Source organism: Gorilla gorilla, chromosome 21 (genome assembly GCF_029281585.2).
Source record: "Gorilla gorilla gorilla isolate KB3781 chromosome 21, NHGRI_mGorGor1-v2.1_pri, whole genome shotgun sequence".
NCBI lineage: Eukaryota > Metazoa > Chordata > Mammalia > Primates > Hominidae > Gorilla > Gorilla gorilla.
Window position 1 is genome coordinate 76335855 of NC_073245.2, and position 13712 is coordinate 76349566.

General features: G+C 61.1%; 2 protein-coding genes across 2 annotated transcripts in view; both read left to right on the forward strand.

Annotated features, from left to right (window-relative positions):
• PRPF6 (pre-mRNA processing factor 6) overlaps positions 1-604 on the forward strand; it is a 51972-nt gene extending 51368 nt beyond the window's left edge. The window contains exon 21 of the mRNA XM_004062565.4: positions 345-604. Coding sequence (XP_004062613.3) covers positions 345-497 — 153 coding nt within the window. The 3' untranslated portion in view covers positions 498-604. The remainder of the gene's footprint in view (positions 1-344) is intronic.
• A 91-nt stretch (positions 605-695) lies between these two features.
• Positions 696-6400, forward strand: C21H20orf204 (chromosome 21 C20orf204 homolog). Its single transcript, XM_063702458.1, has 4 exons — positions 696-3710; positions 5312-5587; positions 5681-5833; positions 6007-6400. The coding sequence occupies exons 1-4, from the start codon at positions 3708-3710 to the stop codon at positions 6142-6144; spliced, it is 570 nt and encodes a 189-aa protein (XP_063558528.1). The 5' UTR covers positions 696-3707; the 3' UTR covers positions 6145-6400.
• The last annotated feature ends 7312 nt before the right edge of the window (positions 6401-13712 follow it).

The window sequence follows — 13712 nt, forward strand, 5'->3', positions numbered from 1 at the left end:
TCCTGGTCCTCCCTGGAAAGTGTTGCCAGCCCACGTGAACCCTAACTCCTTGTTTGGAGAAGGCAGACGTGAGCACTTGTGTGAGGCACAGACATGGGGAGCCTGGCTCAGTTCCTCATCTGTGGGCTGAGGCTGGTGGGGTCCATGCTCCTCAGGAGGTGGGGCTCCTTTGAGGAACACACCTGAAAGAACCTTGCCTTCCGGTGCAGGGCCTGTGCCCTCTGGCCCACCAGTTGGGGTTGGTGCTGCCAGGGCCAGGTCTGCAGGGGGCAGGCGAGAAGCAGGCGAGGTCCAGGGAGTAGCGTGGGAGGACCCCTGCCTGACATGCCCTGTGGTCCCCCCAGGAGCAGCAGGAGGAGGTGAGGAAGCGCTGTGAGAGTGCAGAGCCTCGGCATGGGGAGCTGTGGTGCGCCGTGTCCAAGGACATCGCCAACTGGCAGAAGAAGATCGGGGACATCCTTAGGCTGGTGGCCGGCCGCATCAAGAACACCTTCTGATTGACCGGTTGCCGTGGCCGGTCTCCGTAGGGCAGGGTTGGGCCGCACGTGGAAGGGCTCTGAGCTGTGTCCTCCTTCATTAAAAGTTTTTATGTCTCGTGTCAGAACAGGCAGCCTGCTGGTTTTCTCTGGGGCCCTTCCCTGGCTCCTGCTTCTGCTGCCCCAGTCTGGCCTGTCCTGGCCTGTCCCACGCCGTCCTGGGGTGGCTGTGATCGCCCTTGCTTGGACAGAAGCCTCTTGCAGACAGCCGGTGTCTCACAGAGGAGGCACTGTGGAGGTGGCCGGGTTCCCCAAGACTGTGGAGAAGGTGGTAGGGGTGCAGATGTTCTGGCCAAAAGCCCTGTGTGAGGACAGCTGGAGACAGTGGGGACCGAGCTGCATGCAGGACGCAGGTGCTTGCAGGAGCCTGGCAGCCGCCTGCAAGGGTCTTGGTTAGGGGACAGCTGGGGCCTCCCTGGGGTCTGAGTGCAAACAGGAGAACCCAGCTCTGCGCAGGGCCTCTCCACACAGCCTCCCGGGCCCCTCAGGCATGTGCTGAGTGACAGTGTCACCAGTAAGAGGCGTTCTTTCTTTTGGAGGTGAGTTCATTTATTTATTTTTGAGACAGAGTCTCGCTCTGTTGCCCAGGCTGGAGTGCAGTGGCACGATCTCGGCTCACTGCAACCTCTGCCTCCTGGGTTCAAGCAATTCTCCTGTCTCAGCCTCCCGAGTAGCTGGGACTACAGGTGCCCGCTGCCAAACTCCTGACCTCAGGTGATCCATCTGCCTCAGCTTCCCAAAGTGCTGGGATTACCAGGCGTGAGCCACCGCACCCGGCCGTGAGTTTATCTTTGCTAATTTATCATTCGCAGTTTAACCCTAAAGCCCTTGTAATGGTTCTCATCTCTAGGTTGAACGTTGATCACCCGAGAGACTTGGCTTCTCTTCAGCCTTAGCTGTGTAAGGATAAAGGACGTCCTCAGGCCTGGGATCATGTGTGTGCATTCAGTTGGGAGCCAGCTGGTTCTTGTGTAGGCTGGGGCTAGAGACATCTGGCTGGAGGTCATGGCTGGCCCAGAGGGTGTGGGTGGACAGTCGTTGAGGCCTGCGGAGGGGGGAGGAGGGCACTGTCATGTGGGCTGAGGAGGCTGCTGGAGAGCAGCTGTCCCTGGATGTTCCTTGTGAGAGGGGAGCCCTGGAGGGTCCCAGCCTGTCTTGTGGTACCGATGGCAGGGCCTGTGGTGGTGGTCAGTCACTGACCCACAGCTCTGCCCACCTGCACATGGGGGCCTGTGCTAGGCCTTGTGGTCTGCCTGCCCTGCTCCTGTCGAGTGAGAATGGCTGGGGTGGGAGATCCCTGCCTGCATGTGGGGCGGTCCTGGTAGACCAGAATGTGGGTGTGGGTCCCCCTTCCCTGTGGTTCTGGGGACCTTGAGGACATGGTCAGTCCCGGGCAAGGGACCTGCCACCCCTGTATGGGGTCAGGAACTGCTGGTTGGTCTCTGCTGGGCAGGCAACCTGGGGTCCAGCTCAAATCGTTGGAATGTGGAAGTCATTCCTCTCGCCCCATCCTGAGGAGCAGCTGCAGGAGCTTCATGAGTGTTTTCATTGGAACTTGTGGAGGAGTTTCCTTTGATCCCTCGTGGAGAGATGGAAGCATGAGGGAGCCCTCAACATTTATTCTGAAGATGAAGAGAGTCCTGCAGCTTTTTGGAGTTTGTGAAGTCAGCCCGGCCCTGTAGAGATGTGGAAACCGAGGCCTAGGAAGTTTGTAAGCCAGCCCGGCCCTGTACAGATGTGGAAACCCAGGCCTAGGAAGGAAGCCCTTCTCTGACCTCAGAGCTGAAATGGCCAGTGCTGGGTGGGCATTGAGGGGTCACACAGAAAAGAATGTTTCAGGCCATGTTCAGGGGATACTTCCTGCAGGGCCCTTGGGAAGTTCCAGAGTGCTTACATTGTCTATGTGTGAGTGTCTCCTCTTTCTGGCCTGTGGGGGGGTTTTCTCAAATGCTTTGAGTTGGCCAAACCACAGTTGTGCGCCACTTAACAGCGCGGATACATTCTGAGAAAAACCTTGTTAGGTGATGTCGTCTTGCAAACATTCAAGAGTGCATTTACACAAGGCTGGCAGGCACGGCCTCCTGCACCCCCAGGCTGTGTGCCCGGGTGCCAGAGTCTGGGGCTCCTGGGCTGCAGACCTGCACAGCCTGTCACAGCATTTAAATCACATCCAAACACGGAAAAGGCAAAAACGTAAAGATGCAGTGTTACAATCCTAGGGGACTCCTGTCACCTGTGTGGTCTGTTCTTGACTATTGTGTGAGTCACTGACTTTTCCCCCTGGGAAACTACCTTAACTTGTCTTCAACTGAAATTTTTTCAGCCTGCAAAGATGAGTTGTGCCTCAGAGGTTGCTCGTGTTCTGAGGTGTCTCTTCACCACTGCCTGTCAGGCTGCTAACCAGAGTGCCCCAGACCACAGCAGAAGCGATAGCAGCCAAGGATCGGGGGAGCCCACCCTGCTCATGGGTATCTTTACAGCAGGCAGCAGAGTAACAGCCTCAGACTTACCTCTTCAGCCAGAGACCCCTCAGCCCAGGAGGAGTGAGGCCGGGCCAGCAGCGGGGGCCCGGGAAGCCCCATGTCTTGGGACCTGCTGGGGCAGGGCCCCCCGGATGTCAGGCTGCAGGTCCGGCAGCTGGGGAGGGGATGAGGGCCTCCCACCAGCTCTGCCCATCAGCCAGATCCCTGGGAGAGGCAGCACTTGCTGGCCACAGAGTTGGCCCCAGTCTCACCTGGCTCCCCTCCCCCAGCAGCTGGGCCCTGCACCGCCCCAGCCCACGCGGCGCCTCACCCCTCCTTGACAGAACAGTATCTCTGGGACCGACAAGTTCATCCAAGACCCACAGTAGCCCTGGATCCCCTGGGAGAGGTGGCTGCTCAGCTCCAGGGCCAGGTTAACTGAAGTGATAGGGAGTGCAGAGAGGGAGGGGGCAGGGCTGGGATTGCGTGGCCTCTCCTTCCCTCTCCTGCTCCCTCCCTCAGCTTGGAGGAGCCAACTTCAAAAGCCTCCGCCTGGCCTGCCCCTCTGCAGTCCTCCAGGCAGCCTGTCCAGGGAAGCGGTTGGCTGGTGTTGGACCTGGTGCGGCAGTGCACACCCTGCCCAAGGACCCCAGGATCATGTGCGTGGCCTGCTGGCGGGAGTGAGGGAGGGCAAGACCCTGAAAGGCCCATGGTGAGCAGCTGTGGGCCTCCTCTAGGGAGGGGGCTCACTTGGGTGGAGGGGCTGGGGGTACACACAGCTCAGGAGACACTGCTTGTTCCCCTGAGCCCCACCAGGAAATCTCCGGTTGGCTCTGGTCACTGCGTCCCTGTGGGTGGCACTGGGTGCATGTGCCCTGGCTTCTGGCAGTTGGGGGAGGGGGGCTCCTGGGTGCCGGGCCACCCTGTTCTAAGCTGGGCTGAGGCTTGAGCCTGGAAGTGGTACTAACAGGCCAGGTGGGACTCCCAGGGCAGCCAGTCTGCCCCACCTGGGTGGGACACAGCAGGTGCTGGACATCCTTGTGGCTCCAGCTGGCCTGCTCAGGAGTCAGGCTCTGGTTCTCACTATGACCTCTGACCCAGAGCAGGCAGAGGGAATGACGTGGCAATTCTGAGCCCACCAAGTTGGCTGTGGCGTGTGTGGTTGGGGGGTCAGGTTTCAGGAAGGGGCCACAACAAGCCATCTGCTCTTCCAGCCATTGCTGCTTCGTGCTCTGAGCAGGAGCTGCCACCCCCCGCCAGGCCCCCAGCTCTATGCAAGGGTTGGGGTGCTGCTTGGTCAGGCTCCCCTGACAGGGCTGGGAAGCCGAGTCGAGTCCTCTTATCTTGGTCGGGTTCGCATGATTAATTTCCAGCCCTAGATCTGCTGTCTGACTCCGTCCTGGGGGCCCAGGGGAAGGGTTGGGGCTGGCCCCTTTTGGGTGGCTGGGAACCTGGGGGCCGTCAGCTGTCTCCCTGATGTTTGGGCTTTATCCCTGCGGGCGCAGGCCCTCCACTTTGGGTCGGGGGAGGCCTGTGGCACAGGCTGCCCGGAGGGATGGCGTGGGGCGGCTGGTACAGGCAGAGGGGCCTTTTGCAACTGTTGGTTGGGGCTGGATGTGGTGGCTCCTTCCTCCTCTATAGCTTCTGGGTGTCCCCCCAGCTTTCCCCTTCCAATAGGGTGTGGCTTGGAGCTCTGAGCCCCTGCCCCAGTTGGGTTGGGGGTACAAGGAGTCCCCAGTTCCCACGTCTCTGTGAGCCAACCCAGAGGGCGCCAGTGTGGGAGGTGTGGAGTTGAATGGGCATGGCCATGAGTGAGACAGGCTGTACTGGGACAACTTCCTACTGTACCCCCAAGAGCCTGCAGACCAGCCCCACTCGAGCTGTGCGGGGCCGGGGGGTGGGGCCCTGCTCTGTGCGGTCCTGAGGGTGCTCCACCCCTTGCTGGCCCCACTCCCACGTGGACCACAGAGCCAGGCTCTCCTGACTCTGGGCCTGCCCCCTCTATCTCCTGATGGGTTCTTCAGGACTCAGTGACATCGCCTCCCAGCCCACATCACTCACCCCTTTCACATCTTTGCAGGGAGCATAGAGCTGTCTGGTTTGCAGACCTATCTGTTGTCTCTCCTGATTTATCCCGCCAGGCCTGTGCCTACAGCCTTTCTTGATTGGTGACATGTCCATTTCATTCGCTCAGAGATCCCGTGGGGTGGGGCAGGGGGTGGGGCTTCTACGGAAACAAAGTACAGGTGGGCTGGCTGCTCCCTGTGCTGGGAACACCCCCCAGGCCTAACCCCAACCTGCTGTCTCCTCCAGGTACCCCCTAAGCCTGCACTCTGGGCGCTCCTGCTGGCGCTGCTGGGGACCGCGCCAAGCCGCGCCTATTCCCCGGCCTGCAGCGTCCCCGACGTGCTCCGCCACTATCGCGCCATCATCTTCGAGGATCTGCAGGCTGCCGTGAAGTGGGGCGGGGCGGGGGCCGAAAAGACCAGGCCAGGCTCCAGACACTTTCATTTCATACAGAAAAACCTGACTAGACCCGGGAGCTCGGGACGGCGGGGACGGCCTCGGGCCTCCTGTGGAGCCCAGAAGGTATGGAGGAGGCGCCCCTACCCAAGCTCGCCGGCCTGCTCATCTCTCAGTTTCCCCCCACCCCCACCCCGCCTTCCTCCCTTCCCTCCTCAGGAGCACAGTATCCTCCTGTCCATCTCGTCCCTGGGTCGGACCCTGCGCGGGGCGGTGGCCGGGGGCCGCCGCGGGGCCCTGGAGAGAGCTGCTTGGACCGTGGCTGTGCGCACCGAGGCGGTGATGCGGCGCCACTGCAGGACGCTGCGCCAGGTGTGCGTCCCTGAGTGCACCCACAGCCAGACCTCCCTTAACCCCCACAGGGCGGCCGCGCGTCCCGGGGCTCCACGGCCCTAGGCTGAAGTCGGGCTGGGTCGCGTCTCCCTTCCCGGGCCGGGCCGGGCGCGGGGGCCATGCGCATTCGCTGACCGCCCTGTCCCCGACAGCGGAGCCGGCGGCCCAAGATGCGCCCTGCCCGGCGTCGCGGCGGCCGAAGGCAGCTCCTGCTGCGCGCCCTGGACGCCGTCGCCACCTGCTGGGAGAAGCTCTTCGCGCTGCGCGCCCCGGCCTCCAGGGACTCCTAGCGCGGCCCGTCCTGGCCCTGCCTCCAGCGCCCTGCGCGGGGAGGAGAACCAGCGGGGCCGCGGCAGAGCCTGGAGACGCGCCTCGTTTTGTAGACTTGTTGGTGACCTCGGCCCCTCGCTCGACGCAGCCCGCGCTCCCCGGAGGGCCCAGGACTTGGAGAAGGGAGCGCGCCTGGTCGCCGCTGGGTCACGGAGGAGGCCCGCCCTCCACACGCCGAAGGCCTCAATAAACGGAGCTGGCGCTGCGGGTCCGGCACTCCCTTCGCCTGCCTCTCTGTGGGCCTAGGACCGCCCGGGGATCTGCGCTTCGGTGGCGGGGGGCGGTGGAGGGGGAATGCGGAGACCCGCACTTCCTGTGGCACCTGGACGGGGCGGAGTCGCCGCTCCCAGCCTCGGGCAGCAGAGGGCGGGCGCGGGACGCCGGGCGCGCTCCGGCTCTGTCAGCGGCTCCCGGCTGGGCGGAGGGCAGAGCGGGGGACTCCTGGGGCCCCTAAAACGTCACGTATCCGTCCTGCTCCACTTTGGACCGGGGCCGGGGGTGGAAATTGAGGGGAGGGGAAGGCTGGACTTGGTGAATTCGGAGCAAAACAACCGGATAAAGGAAACGGGCCCGAAGGGAAGCGGGAGCTGCGGGCCTTGGCTGTGAGCTTGGCCAGGCTATTTCCTGCTGCCTCCGAAGGGGTGGCCACGGCCTGGGCTCAGAGACTGCCCAGCCCCCTCTGCAGGACTGGCCAGGCTGGGGCCTGCTTTCTGGCCCCTGGAACCCTCCATTTGCTGGGGGACTGTCCCCTGGTTCCCCCATCTGATGCGCAGGTCTGGGAGTCTGTCACCCCTCCCCCCCAATCTCGGCCCATGGAGGAGCAGGGGAGGTAAAGTACCTGACACCTGTTACCCTCCCCTTCCCGGAAAGGCAGCGAGCAGGCTGTGCCTCTGGCATTCTGTGGGATCAGGGGCAGCAGCAGAAGAAAGAAGTAACCTCCCAAGCTGACCCTGACCCAGCCCCACACTCTGTGTTAATGTATTTAGTCTGTGCAATGGGAGCTACTGTCTCTGTTTTATAGATGGGGAAACTGAAGCACGAGGAGGCTGAGACTTGCCCCAAATCACAGCCAGCAATGTAAGAGCTGGCCTCAGACCCAGGCCCAGGGCATGGGATCTGCCACATGTCCCCTGCCTGGAGGCTGGGGGCCAAGCTTCCTGGACTTCAGAGCCTTGGACTCCCCTGCAGAGTTAGCACTTCTGACAGAGTCCCTGGCCATGCTCTGAGCACAAACACCTAGCAAGCATTTCCAGCCCTAGTTCTGCGTTGCCTGCTCCGTGGGGGCCAGTGGGGGCAAGTGTGGGAGGGATGAGGGGGAGACGCAGGGTGCAGGACCCCCAGCTGGAGCCAAAGCACTTGAGGGGGGTGCTCGGACTTATCCCGAGGCAGCGGGAAGGTGTTTGGTGAAAGAGGGATGTTAGAGTTGGAATCTAGAAAGGTCCCCGTGGCTTGTGTGGAGGGCTGGTGAGGATAAAGGGGTGGAGAGAGGTCCAGGCTGCCCAGGGTCCTGGCTGGAGTACCTGGGTGGGTCTGTGGGGAGCCTGAACATGGGAAGCACTAAGGGGGAGTGGGTCTGTTTGAGGGCCCTGAGGGAGCTGGGGAACTGTGGACGTGGCTGGGCTCAGCTGGGCGTGCTGGGGTGTGGAGCATAAGGTATGGACAGCCGAGCATGGCTGGGAGGCAGCTGAGCTGGGGCCTGGAGAGAGTCCAGGGTTCTGGGCTGGGCTCAGGGACAGGATGGGGACAGGCCCTCCATGAAGGCTCCCACTGTCACATTGCCCCAGGGGCAGCTGACTTTTTGCACTTGGACCTGCCCCAACTCCTGGGCCATGGGGAGGGCACTCCTCTCCTGTCCATGCATGACCTCCTGGGCGGCCCCTTGGCTCCTGCCCACCCACGATGCTCCCGTTCTGCTCTTGAGAGCAATCAGAGGCTGGGGATGTGGGTGGGCAACAGAAACAGCTCCCTCTACCCTGACTGAGAAAGGTTCAAACAAACCACAGCCTCTTGGGGGCAGGAGGAGGAACAGAGGCCTCAGGATTTTGGGGACACATGTCCGTGCCTAGTCCTGGACCATGACCACGTGGGTGGGTGAGAAGTCCTGCATCCTGGCCCATGGCTCCTCTCCCTCATGCAGAATGGGAGCAAGGTGGGCTTTGGGCTTCTGGGACAAAGTTCACTTGTCCAGGGTGGGGACAGCCCAACCAGACTAGGTCTAGGGGCATGTGTGGAGCTACACGAAGAGGCCCAGAGCTACCGAGAGCCACAGAGACTAGGAGAGAAGCCGCAGGTGCCTGCTCAGACCTGAGAGGCTCAGGTCCTCTTTGGGCTCAGCACTGGGACCGTAGCTCTTCTGTAGCTCCATCAGGATAGAGGCATGTCTCCCTCAGCATGATACACCAGCACCTGGCCCAGGCCAGCACACGAGCTGCTCAACAAATGTTTGTTAGCTGGAACTGACCAGAACCAACCCAGAGATGGAAAGAGACTCACTGGGCCCACGGCTGATAGGGACAGAGCCATTGGCCACGGAACCACTGAGGGCAGATCCCATGGACTGGCCCTGTATGTCTACAGACCGACTGGTGGTGCCTTCCCTGCAGAGGCCCAGGGCAGGTGGCCTGAGCCTGGTTCTTTGTAAAATACTGTTTCTGGGTTGGGGCTGCACACAGTACTGTCCCACTCCACCCTCATGCCTTTTCAGGGCTTGGCTGCTCCAGGGAGGTGGGGGCTGTGCCAGGGTAACAGATGGAGACTGCAGGGCACTGGCTGGGGTTGTGCAACTTCCCACAGCCCAGGAGCCAGGCCCCTCCATGTGCCGCACTGGGAGGAGGGGGCCGGGCAGGCTTTGAAGGGGGCCTGGGTCCCGAGGCCTCCCCAGACTGGGAGTCTTTGAAAGAACATCTGGAACTCGGGCAACTGGCTGACTAGTCTCTGGATTTGCAAAACCAAAAGTTAATCCTGACTTTGCCTCCTGTGTGTTCCCCACCCCTGCCCCCAAGCTCCTCTCTCTCCCCACCCCACCTCCACCCCTTCAGCGGTGGGGCCTGCAGCCTCTCAGGGTCTCCCAAAGCGCCTTCCCCCACCGCCGCCACCGGCCCCCACCCCAGCCTGGGAATTTTGCTGAAGCTGATCAGAGGGAGGTGGTGGGAAAGATGGATGTTGTCTGAGTACCTGCCATACCCAGGCCCTGTGAGCGGACAGGACAGACCACCACACCTCGGCTGGAGATGGCTGGGGGGCAGTGTGAGTGGTCCTCAGAGGAAACAGCTGCGCCCAGACCTGGGAGGTGCCCGGCCTTGCGTGGGCTCTGAGCCCTGCAGGTGTGCAGGGAGGCCCCCCTGCTCCAGCTGTGGCTGACTCGGAAACAAGTCCCCCCAACTCCAGGAAACACATACTCACTGGTGGGGGGATGTCAGGTGCTGGGGCCCATTGTCTCTGCCAGTGCCTTCAGGACCCTAGGGGAGGCCCAGCGACAGCCCCCATCCTGCCCCCTCCCCAGGAAAAGACGCAGCTTCGTAAACACAGAAACAACCATTGCTCCCTCCCCGCTCTTCCCCCTCCCCATTAAAATCCGGAAGAGCCAGCGGGAGGTCGCACCTGCTGGGGGAAGTGAGTCCTTGTTTTGGGGGAAATGAGGAGGTCAGGCCTCCGGGGGCAGGGCAGAGCCGCGTGCGCTGGGGAGGTGGGCAGCCCTGGGGCTGGACGCGGGTTCCCGGGTCGCCTTCCGGCCTCGCTCCCGTCGGGAGGTCCCGACACGGGCTTCCTCGCAGCCTCCCCGCCCGGCCTGGCCCGATCTTGACCGCTGCGGTCAGGGGAAGAGACGGCCGGGGCTCCCCACCAGGTGAGCAGGCCCTGTCCTTGGGCCGCCCCTGGCGCCCCCTGCCCGGCTTGAGGCCAGGGGTCCGGGCTGCGGCCCGAGATAAGCGCCGCGCCCGCCGCCGCTTCCTGCACTTCCAGCGCCGCCACTTCCTGTTTTCTCGCGCTGGCGGGCGGGGTCGTGGGGGACGGGACAGGGGTCGTGGGGGATGGAACGGGGTCGTGGGAGACAGGGTGGGGTAGTGGGGGTTGGGACAGGGGTCGTGGGGGATGGAACGGGGTCGTGGGAGACGGGACAGGGGTCGTGGGGGACGGGGCGGGGTTATAGTAGACGGGGACGGGGTCGTGGGAGACGGGACGGGGGTCGTGGGAGAGGGAGCAGGGTCGGGGAGGATGGGGTGGGGTCCCGGGGAACAGGAGTTGCGGGGAGCGGGAGCGGGCCAGAGCAGTCTCAGTAAGAATGAACCTGGCCGGGCGCGGTGGCTCACGCCTGTGATCCCAGCACTTTGGGAGGCCAAGGCTGGCGGATCACTTGAGATCAGGAGTTCGAGACCAGCCTGGCCAACATGGTGAAACCCCGTCTCTACTTAATACAAAAATTAGCCGGACGTGGTGGTGCGCGCCTGTAGTCCTAGCTCCTCGGGAGGCTGAGGCAGGAGAATCACTTGAACCTGGGAGGCGGAGGTTGCAGTGAGCCGGGATTGCACCACTGCACTCCAGCTGGGGCGACAGGGCGAGACTCTGTCTCAAAAAAAAAAAAAAAAGAAAATGAACCTAGGTGAGACCCTGCTCCTTCTGCACACCTGGAGCTGGCTCCTGGGGCTCCCCACCTGGCCTGGGACAGAAGTGGTGGGTGGGCGGGATGGAGGGTTGAGCCAGTCCCTGTAGGGCCTTAGCTTTGAGGGGGCCTGTTTGGGATTGGAGGTTTGCAGCTCTGGACCCCCCTTTCCAGGGCAGCTGTTCTAGCATGGGTTCCAGGTACTTAACATATTGTTCAGACTTTGTTATTAGAGATATGCATTTTTGTAATTTTAATAAAAACACATCTACACAAAACATTGTACACAAATGTTCATAGCAACATTATTCATTATTCATTATCATTATCAATAACATTATCATTATTCATGATAGCCGAAAAGTAAAAACCATCAGTGTCCATCAGTTGCTGAATAAATAAAATGTGGTATATTCATACAAGGAGGGGATGTTACTCAGCCACAAAAGGAATGGAATGCTGACAGGCCACAGCATGGGCGAACCTTGAAAGTGTGCAGGGTGAACCAAGCCAGACACGAAAGGCCACATATAGTATATTATCCCACTTACAAGAAATATCCAGGCCAGACACTGCAAATCCACAGAGACCAAAAGCAGTTTAGTGTTTATCAGGGGCAGGGGGCAGGAAAGAATAGGGAGTAATGGGTTTCTCTTGAGGGTAATGAAAAGCTCTAAAATTAAAGATGGGTGTGGGGCGCACGCCTGCAGTTCCAGCGAGACAGGGAGGATCACTTTTCGAGGCTGCAGGCGCTGAGATAGTTTCTGTGAATAGCCCCTGCAGTCCAGCAGCCCAGGCAACAAAGCAAGACCCCTCTCTAAAAAGTAAATAAATAAATAAAGGCCAGGTGTGGTAGCTCATGTCTATAACTCCAGCACTTTGGGAGGCCAGGTGTTCAAGACCAGCCTGAGAAACATAGGAGTCTCTACAGCAAACCAACAAGGAGCATAGCTCCGAGGTAGAGCATTTGACTGCAAGAGACAGAATGCTCTAAAATAAGACAGTGGAGATGGTTTCCAGCCTTGTGACTACAACAAAACCACTCCATTGTATACTTAAATTTTATGTAGTTTTCGTAGAACGTAAGTGGAGCGGTTGGGTTTTCTGGGGTGCTTTTCCTGCTGAGAGGTGGGGGCGGAGTGGTGGGGGGCTAAGGTCTTCACATGTGCCCCCTTGCCTGCCCCAGCAGGACCTTGCTGGGGTGAAGTGTGCTCTTCGTCTGGTGTGTGGCTGGGTGTGTTTGTGTGTCTGTGCTGGTGTTCCCAAGGGTGTGCAAAGTGTTGACTGTATCTGCTGGGAGAGGGGTGCACCATAGCCGCTCTCAGCCCCCATTTTCTCTGACTCTGCCCCTGGGCTGCCTGCTGGGGAGAGTTCCACACCTCGCTCAGTTCACTCTAGGGACAAGCTGGGTCCTCGGCATGGGGGACGGGAGGGGAGCTGTGGCCAGTGCCAGGCAGGGCTGCTAGAACTTCTCGCCAGGAGCTAAGGCCTGACTCAGCAGGAGGAGGGTGGAGACTTCCCTTGGAGCCTCAGGGAAGAAGGCAGACAGGGCCAGGAGCGGGAGGGGGGTGTGCAGCTGGTGCCAGGGATGGAGCACCCAGGCCCTGGGGCGGTGGTCCTGCCTAGGAGGGCTGTTCAGCCTTTGGCGGGTAGAGGGGAGATAGATCCCTGGGCTGGGCCCTGGAAGAGGCCCTGTAAGGAGACCCCACCCACCACTGCCGAGGAGCCGCTATTGGAACCTCGTGCCCTCAGTGGAAGCCTCTTTCATGTCCCCTTCTGATCCTTCTCCTGGGCATTTCCAGCCTCTGGGCTGGGACTTGGCTTCAGCTCGGGCCCCTCACTAGCCCCCCACCCTGGCACTTGGGGGAGGGACTCTCACAGGTACCCACTCCGTCCCCTCCTCACACAGACTATGAGGCTGTGTTGCCACCCAAGGTATCTTCCAAGCTCTCCACCCCATTGGCCTAGAGGGGGGTGCAATGGGGGTGAGGAGTCCAGAATAGGGGATGTGTGCTGGCCATGAGACTGCCACTGTGGCCTCCCCAGGCTGTCTGTTTGTGTCTGTGGGAGTTGCTGGGGAAGGCGTGGCTGGGGAGATGCCCAGCCCAAACAGGGAGGCACTGGAGGCTGGGGGCAGGGGCTGTTCACGTGAATTTAGGCAGCAGGACAGGCTGGGTCTGTTGTCTCTCCTGCCTTGGTTGGGGGTTGGGGGAGGGGCAGGTGTTCTCATGCCTGGGCCAGCCACTTGCGGATTCTGGCTGCTGGGTCGCCCTCTGGCTGAGGTCCCCATGGAAGGGGGTGCATCTTGGGCTTGCTGACCCCAGGGCTCCAGGGGGTGGGCCAGAGCAGGAGTTGGTGGGCATGAGAGCTGGGTGTGGCTTGCATTCTCACCGGTGTGAGCATTTATCTCATGGTATGATCCCAGGAAGAGTCCATGTTGGTGCCTCAGAGACCCCCCTCCCCCCACCACCGAAAGACAGATGTGGCTTGTGTCCCTTTGGGTCTCACCGTCTCTGCCTCCCTGCTGTGTGCTGGCAGACTGCTTGGAAGACATGGGCGATGACCTCGGTGTCCTGTGGGCTGTGTCTGCCTGCCTGGTGCATCTCTACCTCTGAGCCTGTCTCCTGCCCTCTTCAGCGTGTCTGTTTCTGTCCCCTCTGCGTGTCTCTCTCTGTCCCTTTGTCTTTGAGTTCTGTGTGCTCTGCTACCAATGGGGTGGGGAAGGAGCCCCAGGTGCAGCTCCTACTGGGGGCCCATCTGAGGGGTGGCACTCATGCTGATTCACACAGAGGTGACATGCCCTGCTCGAGGGGAGGGTGCCTGTAAAATAGCCCCATCCCACCCCCTCCACACACACACTCAGGCAGCAGGCACACGTCCATCCCGCCCCAGGCTTGCTGCACATCCACATGCCACACACACACTGTCACC